Here is a 27,981-nt window from a genome sequence, read left to right as displayed (position 1 = left end):
CCCAATCTTTGATCTTGCCTCTGTGCTCGCCTCCCTCCTCATTCTCCTCTCCGTTTCACCTTGACAATTGACACCCCTTCCTCCATCATTCTGTTTCACAGCAGCAGGATGACTGAGTCTGCCTCCGGCCCCAGCCATCACACAAAATTTCTGTCTGTCTTCCCATTTGATTTCCTCCGGCTGTGTCCGACCACACATTTTATTCCCACAAGTGAAGGTGTTCTTCGTTCTTCATCCAGTTTCTTGTCTGCTTCCACTGTGGCCTGTGTGCACGTGTCCATCTTACCTCTGTGGTTCTTTTGAGTTTTCCTCATTATGGACATACTTGATCTGAGATGAGCCGCAATGTTCATCTGCTTCATTAGTCGTCCTCATGTCATCTTCATCTTAAAGCTATCATGTCTGGTCTCATTTATCATGTCAGCACTGATTAAACACCTGAGCAACTTATGCACAAGATTCAGTTTTTCTACTAGCCCATTTTAATGTTGGGACTCTGAGTATTACAGGAGTGGCAAAACAATCCAAATCACTGGAAGACTGAAAGTATCACTTTCTTTGGCACTTTGCCATCTACCTTCTTTGGATTTCTGTGTGGGTGTGTGTGGGTGGTTGTGGGTGTGGCTGTGCATGCGTGCATTCATGTTTGCTTTTTAGGACCTCGGTCAAACAGTAACACTAAATTCTATTTGTGTTAATGTACTTGGAGTAAAAGATTGATGGATTTTAATGATCAATCATAGAAAGGCATACAAAATTAAATGCTTTTCTGTGATTTTTTTAAAGGTGCACAATGAAAAATTGCTGAGGAATGATCGAAGTGAAGCCTGTTAAGACTCCAGTGACAAAACTGTGGAACTGGAGAATAAGCATGAAATATATCAACGAACCAAGCCAATGAGAACCATGGTGACTCAATGATCAGATGACATATTTTGTGTCACTTAAGTCTTAACAGTCAATCAGCCCTTGGCAATATTGCACAGTGCACCTTTAAATGGACTGACAGCCGCTGTGGTGAACCCCCACCGGTTTGGTATTCCAAGCAGACCAAAACAAAAACAAAGAATCACATGCAAATGCGATGTGACACAGTTCTGGTATGTATGCGCAAGTGCGTCCGCGTGTATGTGTGTATGTGAGTTTGTCCTGTGACTCTTCAGTGACCCTTCCTTCCTGCTCTTTTCAACCCAAGCTGCATGGGGCAGCGTATGGAAAGGGCATCTATCTGAGCCCCATCTCCAGCATATCCTTTGGATACTCAGGTAGGGATGACTCCTTCCTTCCTCGCTCTGGCCTCTCTCCCTGTCTTCCGCTGTGTTGGTTAAGTCCGCTCTGTGTTTTACAATGGCCTGGAAGTCATGCTGGAACACTGTGTTGTCATCATGGAAAGGTCCTCCATGCTGTCCTGTTGTGCTGCACTGTGTCGTGTGTCCATTTTGGGAACTGGGCCTTGGGTCTTTCTCTGACCCCGTGTGCTGTTCTCCATGCCATATTTAAGGTGTGCCTGTATATTGTTGCTGTCACTGAATTTGTATGTTGGCTGTTCTTTTCTTTTCAGTGGAAGGGTGGGTTATTGGGGCAGGGTAAAACAACAACACTTTAGCTGCCTACCAGTCTGCCTTTAGATGAGAACACTTTCCTCTTTACCAAAGAAACAAAGAGATTATGAAGACTTATACCATCAACACTCCTGCTGTGTGTTCCTTCCAAAACAGAGTTTTCACAGTTTGTCATTGAGGTTCAGCTACAGCTGATACAGTTCAGTGAAACTCAAGCTAGCCAGTTGCTGGGCAGATTTGTGGTATAAACAGAGCCCAGCACTAATAAAGATCCCTGAGTGGATCCACTTTGTCAAAAAAAAAAAAAAAGAAAAAAAAAAAAATGGCGCTTGTATTTGGAACTAGCGTTTCCTGCTCCAGCTAGCTTTACAAGTATTTTATTGTCCTGCTGTTGAGTAAAGTATCATTGCTTTTCAGAAAAGAAAAGTTTTTGGAAGCCTGAATCTGTAGTTCCTGTTGCAGTGGCCTTTTATTCCATTGGATTTTAAGTGTTACTTCACTTTTCTTGGTTATTTTGCACTTTAGCAGTGCATGAAACCATTGGAGATTGCAACAGTTTCAATTTTGTGACATTATTCTGAATGGGTCTTAAATTTGCCTATCCAAAATTAATTAAGTTTATGCAAAATTTGCCTTAATTTTGCCTATGTGACGACTAAAGACAAATGTAGGCAATGAGGCTAGATCAGTTGAGAACCACAGACCTAAGCAAGGCACCCAACCCCCACATTTCCCCTCCATCTAAAGATGGTTATTAAAAACATGAATATTAGCTAAGACTGTAATGTAGTGCAACAGGCATTTGCTTGCATTATGTCCATGTGGATTAATATGTTCTTGTAAAATTAAAATCATAAATAAACTTTTGAAGAGGTTCATTCAAGAATAACAGAAAAAGTATATTCTCCAACCACTTCTGCAAAAAAAGATCCAAAGCAAAAAAGTAAAAATAAATGATGGCACTTTGTAAAGTTTAAAATGGACCTTAAATTCTGTGCTGATAAAACATATAAACACTTGTGCTACTTTCATAGCAGATACACAGTAGCCTATAGCATCTTGAAATAATGTAGGCTAAAGGAGGTTAAAGGAATGCTACTCAACTCAAGGAGGGATTTCATAGCTTCAGTGACTGGAGATGCGCAGGTCCTGACTGATGTTGTTTTGCCTTCTGTTTGCGGCTTCTTGCAGGAATGGGGAAAGGACAGCACCGCATGCCCACCAAAGATGAACTGGTACAGCGTTACAACCGCATGAACACCATCCCACAGGTAAAGGAGCTGGATATATTATAGCCTCACATACAGATAATCTATGAAAACCACCTGTTCAGAAACAGATTGGTCACATGAATCCAGGACAAAGCTATGATCCTGTATAGATATTGTCTGTTAGATTGACCTTTCACATGTAGAGGAAATGTAAATGAAGGGGAGACAGATTAAATAGCATTTAAAGCTTTGAGACAGTTGAAGAATGAATTGTAATTAAAGTGGCCTGTCTGTGACCGTTGTACACAGTACTATGGGTTGCTTGTAATAATGGTGGTTGAGGAAACTGAGCTTTTTCTACACTTGCACTGAAGTTGCTTCGGATAACAACATCTAAATTCAATCATGGTCTTCACTGTAGCAGCCAGATGGGACCTGCTGTTGTCTCTTTTTTCAACAGAGCCGTCCAATACAGTCAAGGTTTCTCCAGAGTCGGAATCTGAACTGCATTGCTTTGTGTGAAGGTAACCATAAACAGAGGTTCTATAATTTGTGTTAATGTTGACAGACTCATATGATATTGCAAGCAAGAGAAAAATAACAGTAAGTAAGGGCAGTCAGAGATAAATAAATCTGGTTTATATAACCAGCGTAATGATAATCGTTATCATCATCATAGTGAAAAAGCAATTAAAATTTGTTTAATCACTTAAGTCGCTCCTGTGGTGTATGTTCTGTGTTACATTGTCTACTAAAAATGTCATATACCAATAAATTTTAGCTGTATAGAACAGTTTTCTTTTAAGGCAAGTTCAGTTTGAGGCAAACAGTAACCATTATTAAACACTTTGCACTTGTGGTGTAACACGCCTCTCTCTTTGCAACAGTAATCACATCTAAGGACTTGCAGAAACATGGCAATATCTGGGTGTGTCCAGTGTCCGATCACGTCTGCACTCGTTTCTTTTTTGTGTGAGTAATCTAAATTCATTTTTCTCTTTGATGGATCCCACACAACTGAAGTAGTAGTCAGATGGGTCTATAATTTGAGAGTGGTTGGAAGAATTATGTGAAACCATGCAAAAGTGAAATTATGTACAGTGAAATTTTCTTAATACATTGGAGTCATAGCAGTTGACCTATTTGATTTTTTTTTATCTCTTTTTCTACATCATTCTCATTTTGCATCAAACAAAGGCTTGTGGATTTAGTCAAGCAATAGTAAAGATCCTGAGAACACGTTCTTTCACACTGTAATGACTGTTTAATGTCCTGATGCTGTTATAATGTCATAATACAGCTAAAATAATAATATGAATAATTAAGCAACATGCCGTGGTCACTCATAACTCATCCTCATTTCATGTCAATGGTGGCTTTGCTGGTGGTTTAGTCATGCACCAAGCTGTGCTGACTTCCTCTTGGACCAAAGAACCGACTGCATATGACATAAAAATTAAACCAAAACTGTCCTTTCAATTTTAAGTTAAAAATGTGTTTGTAGCTGAGAGGATAAACCATGCATAACACAGTGACCTGTTGAACAAGAGCATTCAGCAGAACTCAATTGCCATGTTAGCATCTTGTTCAAAATGTTGAGATGGTCTGCATGCAAATTTTAATCACAGCTAAACATAATTTAGTTCAAAATCTTCCCAAGAAAAGTCTGAGTGCATTGTGTTTTCCTGCTCGGAGAAAATGGGTGATGATGGTAATAACAATATGAATGTTTGTTGTACACAGCATCACATAAATAACCCATGAGTTTAATAATGCTAACAACAACAACTATAATAATAATAATATAAAACCCATAATAATAGTCTCAGCCAACTCTCTTTCAATATGATGATCTTCTGTCTCTGTGCACCAAAATATATCAGGATGTTTTGTTTTGTTTTGTTTTTCCTTCTCTGAATCAGTACTATACCCCCTTCTTAAGACAAAATGAAAGGAAACTTAAATTATTTACATTTGCTGCTCTAATGAACAATTGCAGCAACAAAAAGGTAGAGGCAGATACAGCAGATTAAAAAAAAAACAAACAACAAAAAACATAATATCTATGAGAATATAGACAATCACATGAACATAAGCAACTAACAATTTTACCACAACAGCATGTTGGGTAGATGTGTGAAAACGCAGCAGACGACTGACTGGAAAACATATGTAAAACCATCTGTATGTGCAGGTATGAGGATGGCCAAGTGGGAGATGCCAACATCAACACCCAGGAGCCTAAGGTCCAGAAGGAGATCATGCGCGTAATTGGGACCCAGATCTACTCCAGCTAATGGAAGCTCAGCGGCATCGCTTGGAGCCCCAGCTCTCTACGTTCAAGACAGACAGACGGGCAGACAGATAGACAGAGCGAACGTTTGGGCCAGCTGACCTCAGGCTTAATACTGAAGGCTGAGGGAGAGCTGTTGAGCACATTATCTCTAAGGTCTTTTTGTTTTCTTTCTCTCATTTTTCCTTTCTCTCCTCTTTGATCTCCTCTCCCTCCGTTCAAAGACAAGGAAAATTATGTGGTCTGCTTACTTTCAGTCAGGTTTACCCTGGTTAAAGTTGATCTCGTTTGCTCAGTTCATGACATTCGCAAAAGAACTGTATACCCACAAGTGAAGGAAAGAAGATCTGGTCATATGTGATATACACATTTGGATAAACACATGCAGTCATACCGGATACAAAATCACGTAAAAACAAAGAGAAAGAGAACAAGAGGGTTTGCATATATTGTGCTCACACATGCGCGCACACACAGACACACACACACACACACACACACACACACACACACACACACACACACACACACACACACACACACACACACACACTTACACATGCAACACCCTGTCGGACCCTGTTTTCTCATTTCCCTTGCAGCCTTGACAGGGCTCCCTCTGTTCTCTTTTATCAGCTGCACTTCTGTGGATCCTTTGGACTATTTATCTCAATTTCTCATTTCTCTTTGTGAATATCTAGTAAAAAAGGAATCATTCGAAAATGATAATTACATCCCTTTGTGGCTAGTAAGTAATGGATTTACATGCATATAGAGGTTCATTCTTTTATTGTGTTGCAAAGGCATTGTCTCAGTCATCCTTTTATTTAATATTCTTTGAATAATAACATGGATTAAGGTCTGTGATATGATTAGCTGTGGGGCAAGCATTGCTTTCTTATATTGTCTTCATTCACTGGATGAGGCTCCCAGAATCCACTAAGGTATAGCCTGAGCTCAGTTTGGATGACTTGATCACATGTTACGGAAATTCAAAGATCATTACCATTGTGTTTTTCTTTTTAATACAGCAATGAGAATATTGTTGTGAAGGTGTGAACTGTAAAAACCTCACATATCCCAAATGTCAGCCTTTTCAGGAAGAGTAATAATAATAATAATAATAATAATAATAATGATAATAATGATAATAATAATAATAAATTAGCTGTCAAGCCAAATTTTGAAAATAAGATTTGATTGGATTTCATAATTTCATAAAACGTCCTCAATTCACAGAGGATCTTTCAAGTAAAAACAAGAAAGTACAAACTGCAGTATAGATCAAGAGATAGGAAATTTTATATCCATGAGAATCGGTCACCAAAATGAAAACACAAATGATGGAATGGGGAGCCTGCAAAGTGCAAACAGAAACACTCACACATCATGTGAAGAGTTCCTTTCCAAAATGCCATCCTTAGCATACAGGGGATTCAGTCTGCAAATATGTTATGTCATTTTGTCTGTCAAAATATGTTTGCCTACATTCATTTGAAAATGACCAACTGCCATTATTTTGTGTATAATGTGTCAGTTTTTCTTCAACTCGAATATTTCATTTTGGAATGAATATCTTCAGATACCACACATCCTGTTGGATTAACAATTTAAAATAACCACTCCACAGAAAATCTTGGACAATTACCAAACTATTTGCCCATTTGGGCGAGCTCACATCCCCCCTTCCAACCACTGGACACTGGATGTTATTGAAGTGCATTACTGTGCAACTCTATGGTTTCACCTTGGGGAATGACAACCTTGTATAGTTAACCCAGTTTATCAGTTAGTTATGTACTGTATGTATGTACGTGTGGATTTGTATTTTCTCGACATTATACTAGACATTGCACTTATTCAACATTTGCCTAAACTGGAGAAATGTACTGCCGTCAGACCTGCAGTAGACGGTTAAAAGAACAAGAGGGGGAAAAAAAAGGATTTTTAGAGTCAGCGAGACCTGTACCGAATATTCATCAACTATGTCTGTACCAGGACGGGCCTCCAGTACCTACTGGATCTCGAAGCTCTGCATACAGAACGGACACTGAGGCACTGATGGATAGTGAATTGTAAATAAGGACACTGGAGACATTGCTGAAATGTATTACCCAGAGAGAGGTGCACATGTACAGTCAACTTGTAGAGAGATTTTCTGGGCGGGGCTCCCCTGCACCTGTCCTGTTGCAGCATTGTGCTGATAGTTGACACCTGTTTGTGCCAGGAGTGAGCTGTCAATCTATTTAAGAATCTATTCTCTCTCATTCTCTCCTTGGGAGTTGTTTTCAAGATGATGATAATAGCGACGATGATGGTGATTATGATGAAGGCGACGATGATGATGTTGATGAAAGGCTGTGATTAAAAAAAGAATAAAGCCTGATTTTGCACAATTTTAGATACTGTCTTCTTTTATTTGATGTCTATGTGTGTGTGTGTGTGTGTGTGTGTGTGTGTGTGTGTGTGTGTGTGTGTGTGTGTGTGTTGGGGGGGGGGGTTCACGTTGTTTGACCAATAATGAATGGGAGTGTTGAACGTGGCTGACATATTACAGTAGTGTTTTTAGTCAGCAGGTGGCGCCATTACTCCATACATACACAGACTACCTCAGCCCTCATTTCCAGCTCTGTTATAGGCTGAGGATCAAGCTGGGCTGTGGTTATTCTGTGGTCGTAACTCTGCATTACCTATAGAATTAATACAATGGTTTAATCAAATAATGTATCACCTATAATGTTATTTGTATTTTTGCAAATCAGGGCTTGTTCAACTTCCGCATCTGAAAAGGAAACAGAGGTTACCTGTTGTTTCTGAGGTTCATGAACCAGTGATCTTTAATCAACACACCTGTTCATAGAAACGTTACATTTGAAATTAGACTGACACATTCAGCTTAAACACAGTCTAGATGAAGAGAAACTTTGTCATATATGTAAACACGTGTGGTCACATATGAACCAAATGTATATACATCCTCTGGATATGGTGATACATATGGTGGCCATATATGTTGAACAAACATGTCTAACTGATATGTGTGCCTATAAGAAAAGGAGAGAAGAAAGTGTTTGTCAAACCCTGTCTCTTTGATCTTTACAAATTTAGGGTTAGGAAAAGAGAGCAAGCTAGTTTACCAGATAACGTCACCAGGCAACTTGAACTCTGGTCCCCCACATTGAAGTATGTGTGTTTGACCCATTTTGACCCATTCACCAATATTCTATGTCATGGAATCGGTGGATCAATTACTGCTGGATTGGTGTATCACCTGCATGCAAAATTGGACTATGGCCTATGCATTACATGCAATTGGAAAGTTTAAAGGCCGGTTATTTGTACACAAATTTAAGAGAACATGTATGTCCATATATGAAAATGTGCCAAATTCAAATACATTTCATTTCAAGGTATTTAACATGGACATATACACCATATATGGTTTCTGCAGCTGGTAGAGAATCGGGGTCTTCCCACACCACTGCAGCAGGAAAAAAAGAAAATAGAAAAAAAGCAAAGTGGCTAAAGTACTGTCATAATGGCATAATATTGCTCCATTATAGTATTGATCATTTGTTATTTATATTGCTTGTGAGTAAAGAACTAAGTAAAGGACAAGCCGATCAATGAAGTGCACTTTGTAACTACACAGTGATGAGTGCAATACCAAATTCAGTTTATTTTCTTTGTATAGGAAAAATAAATTAAGCCCAGCAATTTCAAATGGAAAATACATACCTTATAATATCAAAGCTTCTTTGAGGAAAAAAGCTTCCTCTTGTTATCACACTGAGGTGTCACATAACCTGGATAAAGACACAAAAACAGTAACAGCAAACACAATTGCACACACGCATAATATTGTTATTCTGTCAGCAACCATATATCTAATTCATGTCAATAAACGTACCATGTGCATTGTAAGACAGGGGAAAAAAACAAGCCCTAGAGCAGACATGAAGACAAGAGGTTCAAAGGTCAAACATAATTACTCTTGAGAAGTCGCTGTTTTGGCTCTGGTGGAAGTGGTGCAGGGCAGATCCATGTACTGCATACTGCAATACTAACAGACGTGTCAAAGCTGCATTTAAATTATTTTATTACCATGCAAATTCAACAAAGTTTACACTGATTCCCTCAATCTCAGTCTGTCCTGGTTATGTATGGTAACACAAGCAGGATGCACTCTCACCTCAAAGAGAACAATTCTGTAATGCTTGTTGACAGGCCAATTCTTCACCACTCTCTCTCTCTCTCTCTCTCTCTCTCTCTCTCTCTCTCTCTATCTATCTATCTATCTCTGTCTCTCACTCTCTCTCTCTCACTCTCTTTCTCAGTCACTTGGACCACAGAGTGCTCTCTTCTCTGAACACAGCTCATCACCATTCCACGGCAAAAGTCTGATGGCTGTTTTGGCACTGGAGGCCTTGCATGTGTATAACAAGTGCAGGGTGTGTGGAGAGTGGGCATAATCATGGGGAAGCTGAAGCACTCATGGACCCTTGAAAGGCACTTTATGTGTGTATTTCTGGCCATGCTAATTGGGCCCCTCCCTTTCATGCTGACCCATTTGACAGGGGCCCGTGACTCGGCCCTTGCACTGATATCTGTACGTGTGCGACTAGCAGGTGATGTGTATGGTTCACGTGTTACTATGATCTCCGAAACGCAGCCCCCATGTTGGACATGGTCCTGTGGTTTGGCTTTGTCCCCCATTACCAAAGCCAGCTGGCTGGTGGCACACAACTGCACATCAATTCGCTACGATATGATCAGCTCGTTTTCCTTCTGTAATTCAACAATCGACCACCGTGGGGAGCTCTGGTGTTGTTCTACTCATGCTTGTTTTGATACCTTTCTTTGCATATACCTCACACACACACACACACACACACACACACACACACAGACATGAGTATATACACACACCGGGCATGAGCACCCACACATGCATGCAGGCACACACACAGGTAAACACACACACACACACACACCCTTTACACTGTGGTTGTTTGGTAGGATAAAAGTAGTGACGGGAGGGCAGAGGGTCACCGAGGGTGTCTGGCCCTTGGAGGAAGCGACCGCTCCCAGCCTCCCGCTCTCCTGCCTCTGTAATCAGCGTGACCGTTTGATTCCTGCACAAAAGGAGCAATTACGGGGAGTTGTTTAATCACCCACACTTTTATTGAGCTCGGGGTCTCTTAGCTTGCAGGTCCAGCCCCCGTCGTCGGCAGTGGCGGGCGACAGGAGTGACAGAGAAGGTCGGCGGTTTAACGGGGCGCGAAGGGGTCTCTTCGAGTTAAGACTTCGCAGGCTACTCTGTATGCTGCTGAAGCCCGCGGGACAGGGACAAAGAGGTAGACAGGCCCAGAAGACAGGCCAGCCAGCCAGGCAGACAGATAGACTTACAGAGAGACGGGAACTAGAGGGCATCGTCTGAGGAACGCTTCAGTATCAGGATTGCTTTATTTGCAAAGCATGAGAAATGTGCAGAGGTGCACTGGCAACATACTGACACACTTCCTTTTAGAGTCAGATTCAATGTGGAAATCAGCCAGAGATAATCCCACTTGCTTCCAACACAGTTACACCTGTTTCAGAAATTAAGGAAGTGTAAATATGTTGAAACAAGGCAGACTAAAGCAGATTATCAAGAAAATGGCACTTGATACAAGAAAATTTTGATTCAAGTTGATTAGCATTAAAAACAAGTGGGCTGATCTCATCCCAGTGGTAATTTTTTAAAACTTGTTTTCAAGAAAAACAAGATTTTATCACTAAATATGAGACTGAATGACTGTTGATCTCTTGGACAACAAAACCTCACTGAGTGCAGCTACAAGGTCACAGGATATTCATTCAACAGTGGATCACAGTACGCATGCAACTCTGTGCTTTCATCCATTATTGTGCTCTGTAGTCAGTCAGCATGACAGTGCCACTGCACGTGTCAAGAAGACATGGTGAATATCCAGCAGTGCATCAGACTTGCGCGTAATGACACAGTTGTACTGAACAAGATGAAATGCTTGAAACAAGTTCTGAACAAAGCATGGACATGAACCCTGAATGTAGCAGTGGCATAGCGTGCGAAGACTTGTGCAGACGAAAACGTGGGCGCCACTGTGATGGAATAAAAAGAGGAAGAAGAAAAAAGAAAAGGACAAGAAAAACAACAGAGTTCGATTTTCCTACTTTACAGTCAGCCCAGAGCCCCAGTAAAGCCCAAACTCCCATTCAAAAAAAAAAAAAAAAAAAAAAAGTACCCCACACTGTCAGTGTCAGTGTTTTTTATTGAATTTTCAGCCCTGGTGTTATACTCTATATTTGTGTGCATGTGGAGTGCCTCCTCCTCTTCCTCCTCCCTGGATTTGAATGATGGAGTACAAGTCCTTGTCTAGTCCCCTCAGAGATGGTGAGGATGGTGGTGTGAGGAGAGAAGAGAGGGGAGGAAGGAGGTGGTGATGGAGGAAGAGGTAGGCTGAGGGGGGGGGGCATGTTGCTTTAAAATGGCACAAACTGGGAGAGAACAGCACCACTGTGTGAATCGACCCAGATGAAGGGAGTGGGGGGAAAAAGATGGGGGGGTTGGGGGGTTGGGGTGAGAGGGTGGTGGTGTTTGGGGGGGGTAGAGAAATGGGGAGAAAAAGAGAGAAAGAGAGAGGGAGAGAGAAAGAGAGAGGGAGTGGGAGGGGAGTGTACCAGCTCTGCTCATAAAGCCAACAGCTGTGTGGGTAATGTTTTGTGACACCGAGCCTCTCCGAGCCCTTCTGTTTCCCAGAGAGCTCGGAGACGCCATATTCCGTCGTCACAAATGGCTCTGTCATTCACCCCCTAAGTCTTAATTATCGCTCCCGGTTTTTTTTGGCCACGTTTTGCTCAGGCGTATGGATCCATCTGCACGCTGTATAATTCCACTCCGCAATTTACAAGTGGCATTTATTACAATGGCCTCCGCGGCGTCTCCTCTTTAACACCGGCAGCCCTCTCCAGAAAGACGACGGGGAACAAAAGAGCGGTGCAATCTGGCAGCAACAGTGCCCACCCTCAGTTCCTTCACATCCCTCCCTTGTTTTAATTTTTTTCTCCCTCTTCTCCTTTTTTTCCCTCGCTCTCTCTATGACTCTCCCTGCTACTACCAATTTCTCCTCTTCTGTTTATGCACGTGTGTGTATATGTGTGTTTTCCCTTTGTTATTAGTGAAATTTTTATGGCATTCAAAGAACTAGCAGAAACCGCCCCCTATCTGCCTCGAAGCAGAGGAAAAAGAAGGCGCTGATGTTGATTTCCCCCCTCCTGCCCTCAGCCTCCTCACTCCCCTTCGTAATTCATTTTGGATTAATTCCCCTGTCTTCTGAGACAATCCTAATTCTTTATTATTTCCACTTCACAGACTTGATGACATCCCCACATCCACATATCATATCCAGGGGAAACTTTACACCCAGCAGACGTTCTCCTTTTTCTCTTTTCCTGTCTCCCTCTCTCCTTCCCCTTTCTCCTCTCCCTGTCTTACCCTGCCTTTCTCTGTCTTGCAGCTTGCTTTCACCATCTCTCTCTCTTTTTTTCTCTCGATCTCTCTATCCTGCCCTCTCACTCCTCTCTTTCTCAGTTTCTCACCAGACTGAAGCTACTTGTTAGTTTCTATCCAGCCGCCGGGCTCCTGTCTACAGAGACAGGCACCCAACAGAAGTCGGCTGCCTGTCACACACACACACACACACACACACACACACTCCCACCACCCCTTCAGTCCATATCATGCTGTGTATATGTTGTCTGTCCGTCCCTCACTATTCACACGGGAATAAAATGACATTTGGTATAGAGAACATCGCCAATAAAGTGGCATTCAGAAAAAGCACATTCATTTGTCATTTTGTCTTCACTCCACATATAGCGCCGCACTGTGCTTCTCTTTTACTCCCTCACAACAGTCACTTGTCAATTTCTCTGTTATTGGAGACACTCATTGACAGATGGACAGTCGGGCTTGTCATATACCTCCCTCTCTTTCTCTTCCTGCCTCTCTTTTCTTTTTCATTTCCTCCTGTCTTCTTATTCCCCTTACCTCTCTGTCTCTTTCTCAGTTTCTTCCCGTGCCTATCAGTCTGCATTTCTCTCTCCCTCTTTTTTTGCCGTTTTGTTCTGTTTTCTCTTTCACCCTCTCTCTACCTTCTGCATGCCTCTCTCTGCCTATCCTCTTCCTTCTCAATCCTCCTGCCTCACTCTTTTTCTTTGCCTGTCTTTCTCTCTGCATATCTGTCTTGTTCCATCTCTCTCCAGTTTGTCTTCGTCTGTCTCTCACCCTGCCTCTTTTCCTCTTCAGCTTATTCCCTCTCTTTTTCATCTCACCTGCCTTTCTCAACAACAGAAACAACTTCTCTCTCTATCCTTGTCACTTCTCTTTCTATGTCATGTTCTCTCTCTTTTTCTCTGCTCTGTCATGCCCCTCTTATTTTTATTCAGCAGCCTGTGTGTGTGTGTGTGTGTGTGTGTGTGTGTATCTGTTTTTGTCATGCTTTTTTCAAAGGGGTTTTTGTTCATGTGAAGTAGTTTCCCAAATCAGCCTTCTTCAAAAATTTTTAGCGACCATTTTCAGTTCTACCACAGGCGCTCTCCTTTGTCCTCTGTATGCACACACACACACACACACACACACACACACACACACACACACACAATCTCCCATCTCCAATTCACTATTAAGTGGGCACTGAATTTCCCCTGAGCTCTGGTTTGGTGGCGGCCGCCTCAGGAGTCCGGCTGTGCTAGATGTGTTGTCTGCTCCCTTACCATTCAATTACTTTTCTGTAATCTGACAGGCTCCTCATGGCCTGCACCAGGACAGCCACTGGTGTATGTGTGTGTATGTGTGTTTTTTGCACATTTTTGTCTGTGTTGTATATCTTCCAATCTCCCCCTCTTTCTGTATGTGTGTATTATATACACACCTATCATTATTGTATAATTGCCTGGGTATCATTGTCTCCTTTCTGTCTTGTGTTTCATTGAGTGTATCGATTGCTTCATATCTGTCTCTGTGTGAGTTTATTCCTTTCAGAAGCAAGGACATGTATGCATCATATAGCATCTTGTCTGGAGCTTGTTTTTCTTTCAGTTTGTTCCTTATTACTTCTTTTGCTGAAGCTCTCTCTAGATCTCTGGCCTTAAGTGACTCGCTGTCATGCTGTAACCACAGAAATACACACTGACAGAATGAAAGAAACTCTGTCTTGCCCCAAACAGCAAAACCCAACATTTGATTATTTCATCCTCTTATTATTTCACTCTGCAATCTCTCTCTTGTTCCTCATCACTCTCTTACCTACCATCACTTCATCTTTCTCCCCCTTTCTCAGCCGTTTTATCATTTTACCCCAATTACTGTTCCTGTGTTTGCTGTTTTTATCTTCATCTACTCACTCTCTGTCTCTCCCTCTCTCGCTCTCTCCCACTGTCTGTGTATGGCAGGCTGGCTCTCTGTGTTGACCTGAGAAGGACTGACATTCAGAGGCCGGTCCCCTGCCTGCAGCACTGACATTTCTGCCAGACTTTGATGGCGCCTTTGAACAGAGATGTGTGGAGGGAAGAGCTGCCTGTCTCTCCGCCTTCCAGCAGCTCGAGCTCTGCCTCTGTGCCGCTCAGAGTGAGATGTACTGTAGCGGGACGCTCTCCCATCACACATGCACGCTCGCAAGCAAGCACACACATATGCTCAGACTTGCACAGAGACGTGAATGCTGCATGTGTTCATATATTCAAATAGACACCCAGAAACACGCACTTACACACATGCAACCATAAGCACACATTTATCTTTTTCCCACAGAATCTGCGCATGCACATACATGCAAACATACAATTCATGTACATACAAGCTCATATGCGCACACACGCGAAATGATACACCTCTTGCTGGGATGCCTATTCTGCCCTCCTCCTCCCTCCTCTCCCTCTTAACCCCCGGCACTGGCACAGGGAGAGAGAGATGGGGGTGGGGGTGAGAGATGTTGGAGGGGACCGGGCTATCTCTCCCACCTCTCCCCTATCTACCCAACCCCTCTCCACCTCTCCACCTCCCCTCCTCCCCTGCTGTGGAACCTTCAAAGCCACCCGTGTCACTCCAGTTCCCCTGTAGCTCCTCTCCTCCTCCTCCTGCTCTCCTCCTCCTCCCCCTCCTCAATGCCTTCCAATCTTCTCTAACCTCTCTGCGATGCACCGCACTCCCTTTGTTTCCCGCTTCTCACGAGGCTACAAAACACTTAGAGGGAAAAAATGAAACAGAGACAGAAAATTGCTTGACGCGGGTAGCTCTTCTGACAATCAGTACAGCATGATGTAAAAATGGCGCTTCGTTCCGCTATTCAGCGAATGCCAGTTCTGTGCCAAGCTGCCTGCTTTGGCAGGTTCTCCCTCTGTCTGCTGTCACAGGGGGGAATGAGATTTTTCTTTTTCATGTGTTGGAGGTAGGGACCAAAGCATGTGGTGCACTGTTAGTCTAATTAAAATGACTTGGCTATTTCTCCATGCGGTGGTGTCTCAGAGAGGTGGAGGAGAATTGAAACACTTCATTCTTTTTCCCTTGGTTCTTCCTGCCTGACAATTGAGTTTGGCCAAACTGAGCCTCGATGAGACGTGGATTCGGTTGAGTGTAAATATATTTGTGTGTGTGTGTGTGTGTGTGTGTGTGTGTGTGTATGTGTGTGTGTATTGCAAATCACTTCAGTCCCAGTGCAGGAATTTAAAGTCCTAACTCCAAAGCGAAGCAGCTATGGAGCTTTTCTCGACTAGAGTTTATCGGAAGACACTGATCTGAGTCATGCAGGGAGTGTTGGTGTTCCTGAAAAGAAGCGTGGGACTGTCTCACAGCCCTTTGATAAAAGATGCTGCAAAAAAATGCCCATCTTACTAAGTCATAATCAGTCCGGAAATCTTACTTTCCTTTGTGAAACAATCCAACTGTTTAATGCAACCCACTGCCTTACTGACGTTGTCTTGAGCCAAGTGACATTATCTTGAAAGAAGAGGGGCGATCTGCTTTATTTGAAGATACTGTCACTTGTTTTGATTAAAGTTCTTGAACAAGCAAAATATCTCACCCACTGGCAGATATTGTATTGAAAGAGCTTACTGGTAGCAGAATTTGTATTTGAACTGCATATATTTGAATTTGTCATGACCATATTGAGTAATGAATGAATTCACAATCTAATTTCTGAATGTGAAGATGAATGTGAAGTTTCATGCAAATTAAGAAAACTGAAATAGGAAAGATAGCATTGATAGCTTAAAGATAAATTTAACAATGATCACATTTAATATCAAGCTATTACATTCAATTTGAAATTGCACCTTACAGTTTTTTTCCCCATCCATTCATTCAACAAATTCACTTTTAACAGTTTAACATTTGCAGTTTTAACAGAGCATGAAAAATCCAAACGTATGCAATTAATAGTGTCTACAGATAAAGAAGCAAACTTTTCTGGACTACAGACTATACTTTTTCTAGAATATAAGAATAAATGCTTGTTGAGGCAATTCTTGCAGTGAGAGCTTGAGCATGTGCATGTGATTGTGCAGTGTGTGTGTGTGTTCCCGTGCACTTCAGTGTGTAGAATGAGAGGAAGTGACAGGCCCAGCCCCTTCAAACAGCCCTCTGGCCCAGTGGCGTGGCATGATTCCACCTCAGCCTTTCTTGCCAATTCCTCTCTCTGCCTCCCACTTCATCGTCCTCTCTCCTCCCTCCAAGCTTGGGCCCCAGGGTGCCTGCAGCCCGTCTGTACTGGGCTATTGATTGGGAACAGGGCTGCAGCTCACCTGCTAATTGAAAGCCGATTGGGGCCCTGGGGCAGAGCTGTAAAACAGGCCCCATGTGGCATTAAAAGCTGAATGCTGACGGGCCACTGTAAATCCAGAGCTGCTAATAGTGATGGTGTATATCCTTCTGTGTTAGAGCAGGATGGGAGTCTGTGCGTGCGTGCGTGTGTGCGTGTGTGTGTGTGTGTTTATGCATGAGAGTGTGTGAGTTTGAATGTGTGTATATAAATGCACACGCACACACACTCTTACACACACACACACACACACACACACACACACACACACACACACTTCTTCCTATGCAGGTGGTTCATGGTGACAGTCTGCTTTCCCTCAACAACAGAACAGTCTCGTCTGTATTGGACACATCCTTCCTCTTTCCTCAATCCTCCTGACAACAGCAGCATCAGCCCTTCATCCCCTCCCTTCTCCCTCCCTCTGTCTCTCACTCTAGCTTCCTCTAGCTCTTTTTCCTTTGTCTCCTCGTAAGTTACACCTATGATCCTCCTCTGAGCCATCAGCTCTTGAGCCAATTTCTTGTTTTCACTTGCTCATGTCATTCTTTCTCATGCCTATTCTATCGATCTATCAACAGTCTGCATGTCACCCACTGAGACTGATTCGATATGGATCTTGATACGTGGTTGATACAATTCATCTAGATACCTTTTAAGCTGCCAAGAGATTGGTGCGATTCGATTCAGCCCTGCAATTGATGCAATCCAATATTGTGAATCTTCATTTTGATTCTATTAATGCTACTGGTTATGGAAAATTGTGATAGCTCAGGCAGGCATGGTAGTTGTTTAGTCACATGTTCATAAACCCCCGAATCAGACATGAGCATAACCCTCACTATAATCAGCTGAGTGATCCACTTAAACAGACTTTGTGCACACTGTTCCTCAGCATTGCAACTCTGCCTGCTGCACTACAGTCTTCATTTTTTTTTACCCTTATATCAGAGTTTTTGTGTTTATTTGTTTAAATAAGCGAGGTTTGAGAGAGAGAGTAGACTCTTTTTTATCTCTAGACTTTTGGAGAGGCAGCTGAAGCATGCTAAGATGTAGGTGCCGCTGGGGTGGTTGTTGATTTGCAGTTTTATCCACAATGACTTCTTTCATAAACCTGAAATGTCTGCTACAATTAAAATGTTGGTGATTCACAAACAAACAAACAAACAAAAACAAACAAAAAAACACAAATCACTCTGTGGATCTTAATTGTACTGTCAAAATAGTTTTTCTAATGTTTGATCAAAAATTTGGCAGTAAATTGAGCCATTTTAAATAATAATAATACTGTTATAGTGCCATGTATCAGCAAGATGACATTTACAATTGCTGAATTGATTGTCTGTACGTCTGATAAATGATGCTGACAATCTGTAAATAGGGCCTAGATTCCAAAATAGCAAACTTGTCATTTAAGCACAATTAAAAGCCAAAGAATAAAAGTAGGTGAGGCACACTTTAAAAACTTCTTCAGACTTGGCCTGTCTGATGGCCTCCGGCAGCCTATTCCAGTGCTGAGGAGCTGCTACTGAAAAATCTTTGGCCATGCATTTTAGTCATCAACACTCCACTGTGATAGGACCTGAGGGACCTGGTGGTGCTGCAAGGGGTGAGAGGCTCCAGAATGTAAGGAGAGATGAGACCATGGAACAATTTTGAAGAATTTTGAAGTTTGAACAGGGAGCCAGTGCAGGGATGCAAGAATAAAGGTGATGTAATCTCTCTCTCTCTCTCTCTTTTTTTTTTTTTTTTTTTTTTTAGACCTTTTTAATAACTAGGCCACAGCATTTTGTCTGCAAAACACTTGAGAGCTGTTATTCATGCCTTGATCACATCCTGCCTAGATTATTGTAATGCCTTGAACTCTAATATTGGTAAAAAGTCCCTTGTTAGTCTTCAGCTTGTTCAAAATGTAGCTGCTAGAAGTTTAACTGGCACAAAGGAAGGAGAACACATTACAACATTTTTTGGATCTCTCCATTGGCTACGTATTAGTTTTAGAAATGATTTTAGGACTTTATTGATTACTAAGGCACTCCATGGTCTGACCCCCAGCTACATCATAGATCTCTTAACACAAAAGTACCAGGGTGCAACCTGATATCATCCAAATCTACTTTGTCATGTGTTCCCAACTCTATGTTGAAGACAAGACGTGATCATATCTTTGCTCTTAGAGCTCCCAGACTTTGGAACGACCATCATGAGGAGATCAGACTAGCGGAATCACTATCCTCTTTGAAAACACTCGTAGATTAAGTCAAAAAGTGTTGTCCTCTTGTGTTTGCTGTCAACATGTGGGTCTGTAAATTCCTTTGAGACTATAAACAGTGATTTTAAATAAAGCTGAACTTGAACCTGAACTTACAGTAGTAAAGTGTAGTGTCTTTTTTCTGCTGAGAATATCTCTTAGTATGTTTTAATTTTATTTTATTAACATTTTAACTTATTGGTTTTATTACTTTAACTGATATATTCTTTTAATTAGATTTTAGCCCGTGTGACTTTTTAGAATGTTTTTTTTTTTCTTCTGTGAAGCACTTTGCAAATACTTTTTCAGAAAGGTGCTATAAAAATAAAGTAATGCTTATTTTGAACTAGTTGCAAATGGGAAATGGAAACCTTAGGGATGCCTAGGTAGTGAGAGTTACAGAAATCTAACGAGGATGATATTAACACATGAATGATAGGAAATGCCTCATTTGGAAAATGGTTCTCAGACGGAAGTGGCTGGAAATCACAATGGAATTAAGCTGCTTGTCAAATTTTAGATCGTCATCAGATATCACGCACAGGTTCTTGACATGTGTCCTGGTGTAGGTGGAAAGGAGATCAAGGTTCTGGGCAATGACAGGGGTGTGATGTGGGAGGCCAAAGAGTGGGATTTCTGAGATAATTTTCATTAGACTGCAGGACGTTGTGTGCCGTCCAAACCATTTCCCATTTCCTGAGAAATATAATAATGGGGGAAAAAAAACTTTTTTTTTTTTTGGAAAAGGCCTATATTTAGTTAATATGTAGGCCAACAGTTTACTTTCTTAAAACATATGTGACAGCCACATTTGCAACACAATGAAAACGTACTCTAATCAAACACAAAGTGCTATGATTTTTTCCCCTACTATACACTTTAGAGTGAGTAGTCTTAAAAATAGCTATGTGTGTTGTGAGAGAGAAATGTGTGTGTGTGTGTGTGTGTGTGTGTGTGTGTGTGTGTGTGTGTGTGTGTGTGTGTGTGTGTCTACACAGTAGCAGAAGGGGCTCTATGTGTTGCATGTGAGAGAAAGAGTCTGTACATATGTGCATATCATATCACTATTACAAGACGGTTTGTGTGAGCAAGAACAAGTTCATATGCGTGTGTGAGTTTGTGTTTGCACGTCTGTATGTGTATACATAGAAGGAGGAGTATATAGAGAATATAGAGAGAAAGAGCGATTGTGGAAAGAGGAGATTAGGTGTTCTGCTATTTGTTTTCACTGTTTGTCAAAGCATACTGTAGGTCGACTTACGACAGGCTCTGTTTGGACAGTTGCACAATGTTTGAAATGCTGGAGTAAAAATAAATAAATGTTCTGTTAACTCTGACTGATCATTGACTTTATTACTATATCTAACATAGAGAAGGCTCACACCAGCAGCCTCTGATTGCTAACAGAATATGGATCCAACTCAGCCTAACAGCATGACTTCGAAAATGCCAAATTACTTGCTTTCACAAATTTCATTTGTTCATAACAGTGAAGACTTGTCAAATATCCAACCTGATCTCACAGAAATCCGTGAAATGAGCACGACCTCTTAACAACGCATTGCGTGCTCCTGGCACATAACCTGTTATAATTACGTCTGGCCACCACAGAAACAGCGTCCACTGAAAGTCAATTAGGATCCGTGTCGTATGGCCACCACGCAAACGCTGTCCACTGAAAGTCAATTTCACGTGGGTGGTAGTTCATAGATCCCGGAAGTGCAAATTTAATCAAAATAAAATAATAAAATAAAAAATAAAAAATCGCCAGTTTTCTAGACTAGACCTACCATATTGACCCGCATAAAAGACGACCCTGATATTAAGATGACCCCTCTTTTTCAAGACCATTTTTTGGAAAATAGGCTACTTTTTATATGGACAAAATCTTGTTTGAATAAAAAAGCCACCGGCCTGCATCAGGCGGGTCGGCCGCGACACCGGCTGGTACCGCGCCCACCCGGTCAGGTCTGCGGGATCTGACAGGTGAGCGGTCAGTGCCGCGGTCGGCCCGCCTGGTGCTATGGCCGGTAGGAGTAGTATCTAACATGGAAGGGCGCAAGCCAGTAATTTCGCCTAGGGCGGCACATAGGCAGAACCGCCACTGTATAGTTTATAATGTCATCATTTTCATATTTTTCTAGTCCACAAAAATCACATTTTAAGCCATTTTGAAATCAATGAACGAAATTTTATTTTAATCTGAAAAACACCGGCGTTACCAAGGCAACGCGCTTCATGCTACCTGGTGACTCCCGGCTTCTCGGCTTCAAAGACGTCACGCCGTGGGTGGTGGTTCATAGATCCCGGAAGTGCAAATTTAATCGGTATTCTGAAAAAAAGGTCTGATTATTAGCCATAACGTTGTAACCACCCAAGGCAGACTTACCACGAGCTATGAGGATGTGTAACGATGGCATGTGTCCACAAGTCCCGTATAATATCAACTTTATTTTAAGAAAACACGTTTTATTTGCGATATCATATCACGGAGAAGCACTACATTACCCATAATCCTAGTGTTTATCAGCGACGTGTCTGAATCGACAGCTTTCATCAATAAAGTCAATAAAATCTAATAAAGTGCATGAAAGTTGATAATGTGCTGATATGTTACGCCATTGAACACAACCCTTTCAGTCAGCGAAACAGAGCGGGTGGACAAACCGTCGGAACACGTCAAAAATAGCACTAAAGATTTATATAGTCTATATATATATATTTTTTTTCATAACACATCTTTACTCGTGGTATAAACATAGGCTACATGTTAAGGTTATGCTTTTGCTGTTGAAAAACTACCGTATGTATGGTTTTTAAACCTAAATTCACAATGTTTATCCTAACCCGGAAGAGGGGTACCAGAACTACAATTCGTGCAGAGTTGCAACACACAGAGCTGTCCTGCGCCATAGCTTTTGTAGTTCTAACATGTTATGTCTATTATATGAAGTGGTGATCACTAATTTTGCAATCTTAATCAAAGTTTTTGGGTGTGGGAAGAACGCCTGAATGGTCAGATTTTAATTTTTTTTTTCTTAAGATAGTGAAATCATGTTTTTTCCATGTTTTGACACTAGTCGGTGGCGCCCCCTATTGGTTTGCCATCGGACATGATAGTAGAGGTCAAGAGCTTTCCAAAAATGTTGACCCCATGTCTGTGCCATTTTTTGTTGCTGCACTGTAAGCCTTTAAAAGTGTCTCAGGTGGCCACATTAAGTTAATGGGAAAATCTGAAATATGAAACATTGAGTATTTTATGGGGAAAAAAAGCTTTGAAATGGTCCAAATTGAAAAGTATGACTGTGTATATGACTAACATCAATATTCTAAATAAATTTGGCCATTACATACCCCCTTAAAGAAGTTTGACTGATTTTATCAAGCTTGGCCCTAAAAGAGGTCTGCAGATGTATACCTGAGACAGCCTTGACTTGGAGCATGATGAAAATCAAACTTTGTCACAGAACAACAATGAAGACATCGTTTGAAAGGTCTTGACCTATGGAGTAACATATCTCAGTGTGAGACCAGTGGGCAGTTCCTGCTCCCCACAAGTGCCCTTAGAACCTTGCACCTGAGACACTTTTAAAGGCTTACAGTGCAGCAACAAAAAATGGCACAGACATGGGGTCAACATTTTTGGAAAGCTCTTGACCTCTACTATCATGTCCGATGGCAAACCAATAGGGGGCGCCACCGACTAGTGTCAAAACATGGAAAAAACATGATTTCACTATCTTAAGAAAAAAAAAATTAAAATCTGACCATTCAGGCGTTCTTCCCACACCCAAAAACTTTGATTAAGATTGCAAAATTAGTGATCACCACTTCATATAATAGACATAACATGTTAGAACTACAAAAGCTATGGCGCAGGACAGCTCTGTGTGTTGCAACTCTGCACGAATTGTAGTTCTGGTACCCCTCTTCCGGGTTAGGATAAACATTGTGAATTTAGGTTTAAAAACCATACATACGGTAGTTTTTCAACAGCAAAAGCATAACCTTAACATGTAGCCTATGTTTATACCACGAGTAAAGATGTGTTATGAAAAAAAAATATATATATAGACTATATAAATCTTTAGTGCTATTTTTGACGTGTTCCGACGGTTTGTCCACCCGCTCTGTTTCGCTGACTGAAAGGGTTGTGTTCAATGGCGTAACATATCAGCACATTATCAACTTTCATGCACTTTATTAGATTTTATTGACTTTATTGATGAAAGCTGTCGATTCAGACACGTCGCTGATAAACACTAGGATTATGGGTAATGTAGTGCTTCTCCGTGATATGATATCGCAAATAAAACGTGTTTTCTTAAAATAAAGTTGATATTATACGGGACTTGTGGACACATGCCATCGTTACACATCCTCATAGCTCGTGGTAAGTCTGCCTTGGGTGGTTACAACGTTATGGCTAATAATCAGACCTTTTTTTCAGAATACCGATTAAATTTGCACTTCCGGGATCTATGAACCACCACCCACGGCGTGACGTCTTTGAAGCCGAGAAGCCGGGAGTCACCAGGTAGCATGAAGCGCGTTGCCTTGGTAACGCCGGTGTTTTTCAGATTAAAATAAAATTTCGTTCATTGATTTCAAAATGGCTTAAAATGTGATTTTTGTGGACTAGAAAAATATGAAAATGATGACATTATAAACTATACAGTGGCGGTTCTGCCAATGTGCCGCCCTAGGCGAAATTACTGGCTTGCGCCCTTCCATGTTAGATACTACTCCTACCGGCCATAGCACCAGGCGGGCCGACCGCGGCACTGACCGCTCACCTGTCAGATCCCGCAGACCTGACCGGGTGGGCGCGGTACCAGCCGGTGTCGCGGCCGACCCGCCTGATGCAGGCCGGTGGCTTTTTTATTCAAACAAGATTTTGTCCATATAAAAAGTAGCCTATTTTCCAAAAAATGGTCTTGAAAAAGAGGGGTCATCTTAATATCAGGGTCGTCTTTTATGCGGGTCAATATGGTAGGTCTAGTCTAGAAAACTGGCGATTTTTTATTTTTTATTTTATTATTTTATTTTGATTAAATTTGCACTTCCGGGATCTATGAACTACCACCCACGTGAAATTGACTTTCAGTGGACAGCGTTTGCGTGGTGGCCATACGACACGGATCCTAATTGACTTTCAGTGGACGCTGTTTCTGTGGTGGCCAGACGTAATTATAACAGGTTATGTGCCAGGAGCACGCAATGCGTTGTTAAGAGGTCGTGCTCATTTCACGGATTTCTGTGAGATCAGGTTGCAAATATCAGCTCCTTGAGGCTGTGCTCAGCAGAAAGATCACAGGCAAGGAATGCAACATTTCATATTTCTTGCAGCTATAGCTAAATTCAAGCTTATATTCAAGTTTATATTTTATGCATATTTCTCCTTGTTGCATTCTGTGTTGCTTGAAATATGACCGATGCATAATGAGTGGAGCTGAAGTTATACCTTAAAAACAAGTCTAGTTGTCGGGATTTCCAGGATTCCTGGGATAATGTGCTTCTGTGGAAAAATATTAATCCCTACCATGCAACTTTTAACTTTCATCTTTCAGTAGAGGGAGATTAACCAGGTTTTGGGAGTTGAAAGGGAGGTAGATCTGCATGTCGTCTGCATATTGGGTACAGAATTCAGTAGGCCTACTTCTAAGGGTACCAACTGAATTATGATGGCACTACTGAGTACTTATTTACATCAGATCAATCTGTATCAAATTTTGTTACCTTGAGAGCAGGTTGTGTTTTGCAAAGTCAAATAAATATTGATAAGATTCCTCTGTGACAAGTTAATATGTGACAAGTTAATACATTAAAGATCTGCTACAAGAGATAAAACCTCAGTAAATTCATGGTCTGTGATAAGATTAAGATCCTGTGATAAGGTTAAAAAGACCATGAAAAATAATTCATAAGATGTATTGAAAATTATTTTAAAAACAGCAAAAAAATCATTGTTAAAAAGAGTTGAAATGCTAAAAAAGCCTTACTCATTCTTTATTTCATTTGTTATTGTTATTTTTTTCATTTAGTTAAACTATAATGAGAATATCAGTGATCTGCACAGTTGTCTTGATCTGCTAGCCAGAGATTGATTGCTTTTTCTCCGCCTACATGCCCGGAGGAAATTGCGGTATTTTCCTATTTTGAGTAAATGTTCTCGCTGAGGAAACATCACCTTACCACACTTGTGATTATTTATCCCTGTTTTCAGGCATGTTATCGGTATTTCACACTGATAAAGTACTTGCAAAATTGTAGTTGTAAAAAAGAGTTTTAGCAGAATGTGTCTGCAACATTTTGAAGTTCAAGTGAAGTTTTGCCAAGTATGGTAAAGTGTGTATGTGAGCCACACCCTCATTTGTTGGTAGAGTGTGTCCGCCATTCATATATACACATACATACACGTCTTACACATTGTTTTATATTGATTATTTAATTACTTTTATAAGTTTTGAGATACTTTACTGAGCTATTGCGTCATATTGATACCATTTATGGTTAAGCAATTGCGAATTAATTACTTTAGGTTAGACTATTAATATAATACAAAGAGAGTATATATTCCACTGCAACTAACCTGTTGTGAAGATGTATTTGCTTGTGAATTGTCAATATATTTGATCATTCATTCGAGTAAACATTCTCACTCAGGAAACATAGTACTTTTGATTATTTCTCACATCCGGGTGAGAAAGTGTATGCTAGAGAGACAATGAGGCAACTCTCAAGTATCAGTCCTTTTTCAAAAAACTACCTAAAATGAATCTCCTGCCTTGCCATGCTAGTCTGAGTTGTCTGCTCCGCGGCGTTCCTGCACGACAGTTACTGCACCGTCGCCGTGTCAGGAAACAGACACAGAGTCCATTACTTTTATATTTCATCGACTATCCTTCACATGAACAGTATGGAAGCTGGTGGAGGCAGCTAACCATCTCAACAATGGAGGTGTTTGTTCATGGTAAATACTAATGTTTTCCAATATTTCTGTGACATCATTTTATCTATCCTTCTATCTATCTATCCGTCTGTCCCTCATACTGTCTTTTTCTCCTGGTGAATCTTATTCCACGTTTCACTTTCCCCTCGATCTCTCAATCTGACCCCCCCTCCCTTCTCCCTGAGCAGTGTGATTGAGTAGGGAGGGAGCTGGCCATCCTGCAGCATGGCGCGTGGAAACAGAGGTTAATTGGATTGTAATTAGAGCGGAGGTGATTAATTGATAGCATCTGTAAATTTGGATGTTTCCATTGTAAATGTGACAAATGAGAGCGTGGCAGGCCGGGAGAGGAAGGGCAGAGAGGGGGAGAGAGAGAGAGAGAGAGAGAGAGAGAGAGAGAGACTGAAAGACAAAGGGAGAGAGAGAGCGAGGGAGGGAGGGGAGACAGACATGGAGACAGAGAGAGGAAGGGACAGCAAGACAGATGCACACAGAAAGCAAAGAGACAGGAGAGGAAAATGGAGGAGAAAACAGGCGCAGAAGTGAGAAAGAATGGTTCATTTTGATTTATTGTGCTCTGCTAAAATGTATCCATAAATATTGTCTCAGTGTATAAACTTGCTTTTACTTGTGCAGATTTTACATTAATTATTTTTTAATATCTACAAGTGCTCTGGCGACATAAGCCGACTTGTCATGCTAATAAAGCCATTCTGACATTGAAAGAGGAGGGAGCTAGGAAGAAAGAGCACGCCAGAGCCAGAGATGGATAAATAAATAAAGGGAATCTATTTAACCTTTATTTAACCATGTTAGTCCCATTGGGTTTTAAAATCTCTTTTTCAAGGGAGACCTGGGCAAGAATACAGCAATGAAGACAAACAAAAAGCCGGCCAACAACAAAAAACAATATATCAGGTCAGAATACAGTCAGAATCACTTAAAGGTGCTACTGAACCATTTTTAAACATAAATATATGGTTGTTAAATACATGTATATGCATATTGTAAGACCTTGGCATAATTACCATAAACAAATGAGATCATAATTGAGATAACTGGTTGTCTCTCTCTCACGCCAGCCGGCAGATGTAACAGTAGTGCCAGTGTGTTTCAGACCACATTTCCCATCTAACCTGTTGCTGCTTGTATCCCCTCTCCTTCTTTTCTCTGGTGTTGCGCCGTGTGCTTTTTTTTTTCTTTCACTTTACTGAAGAGTATAAACATGTTGGAGGTGATTTTTCCATTGGCCTTTCACTCCTTGTTCCATTATCTGTCACAGTAGAAAACTTTAAAAGCTTTGGCTCCATTTGCACAGAGGCCCTTCCTGTTTTGTGCCTTAAAGCAATCCAGCAGAAATCTGACCCAGTGGCACACAATGTAAAAAGAAGTGTAGAATCTCAAATTTAATGTGGTAATGATTTATTGATGTTAACGTGCTGCACATAAAGCTTTAATGAGGAAAAAGAGAGGTAGAGCGCAAGTCACAGAGAAAAAGGAAAGGGGGACACAAAGACAAAATGAGCCAAAGACGGAGACTGTTATGAACTGGCTTCCCCAACACAGCTCAGGCACTTCCTTTTTCTCCATTTCCTTATTGTCACTCCTAATTGTACCAAAGATCTCATGGCAAAATATTCCCATCTTCATTTGTATTCTAATTTCACACTTGAAGTGGCTGAGGAGTGAGATATGAAATTTGGAGTGGATGTCGTGAAATGACTTGCCATCCTCTCTTGCTGCAGGTTCTGAGAGAACGTCTTCGTACTGTCCTTAACTGGGGGCGTGGCAACAGAGGTGGTGGCGTTAGATTAGGCAATTAGTTGATATTGCAGTGATTTATAATGTTCTTGAGCATAATCAATTTGTTCT

At 41.3% G+C, this 27,981-nt stretch overlaps 1 protein-coding gene and 1 long non-coding RNA gene across 2 annotated transcripts in view; one reads left to right on the top strand and one right to left on the bottom strand.

Moving 5' to 3' along the window:
- The window catches only part of LOC115357073 (protein mono-ADP-ribosyltransferase PARP6), a 28,224-nt gene extending 23,154 nt beyond the window's left edge, over positions 1–5,070 (top strand). Inside the window, exons 19-23 of the mRNA XM_030048427.1 lie at positions 1,196–1,265; positions 2,754–2,833; positions 3,234–3,297; positions 3,661–3,745; positions 4,968–5,070. Of these exons, the coding sequence (XP_029904287.1) occupies positions 1,196–1,265; positions 2,754–2,833; positions 3,234–3,297; positions 3,661–3,745; positions 4,968–5,070 (402 nt within the window). The remainder of the gene's footprint in view (positions 1–1,195; positions 1,266–2,753; positions 2,834–3,233; positions 3,298–3,660; positions 3,746–4,967) is intronic.
- LOC115357074 (uncharacterized) lies at positions 15–27,367 on the bottom strand. The gene is made up of 5 exons (XR_003928069.1): positions 27,316–27,367; positions 18,383–18,387; positions 3,642–3,649; positions 2,570–2,578; positions 15–25 (listed from the first exon to the last, which is right to left on the bottom strand). It is a non-coding gene; the product is annotated as an uncharacterized LOC115357074 (long non-coding RNA).
- Between the last annotated feature and the right edge of the window lie 614 nt (positions 27,368–27,981).

Source organism: Myripristis murdjan, chromosome 3, assembly GCF_902150065.1.
Source record: "Myripristis murdjan chromosome 3, fMyrMur1.1, whole genome shotgun sequence".
Taxonomy (NCBI): domain Eukaryota; kingdom Metazoa; phylum Chordata; class Actinopteri; order Holocentriformes; family Holocentridae; genus Myripristis; species Myripristis murdjan.
This window is presented reverse-complemented; position numbering and strand designations above follow the sequence as displayed.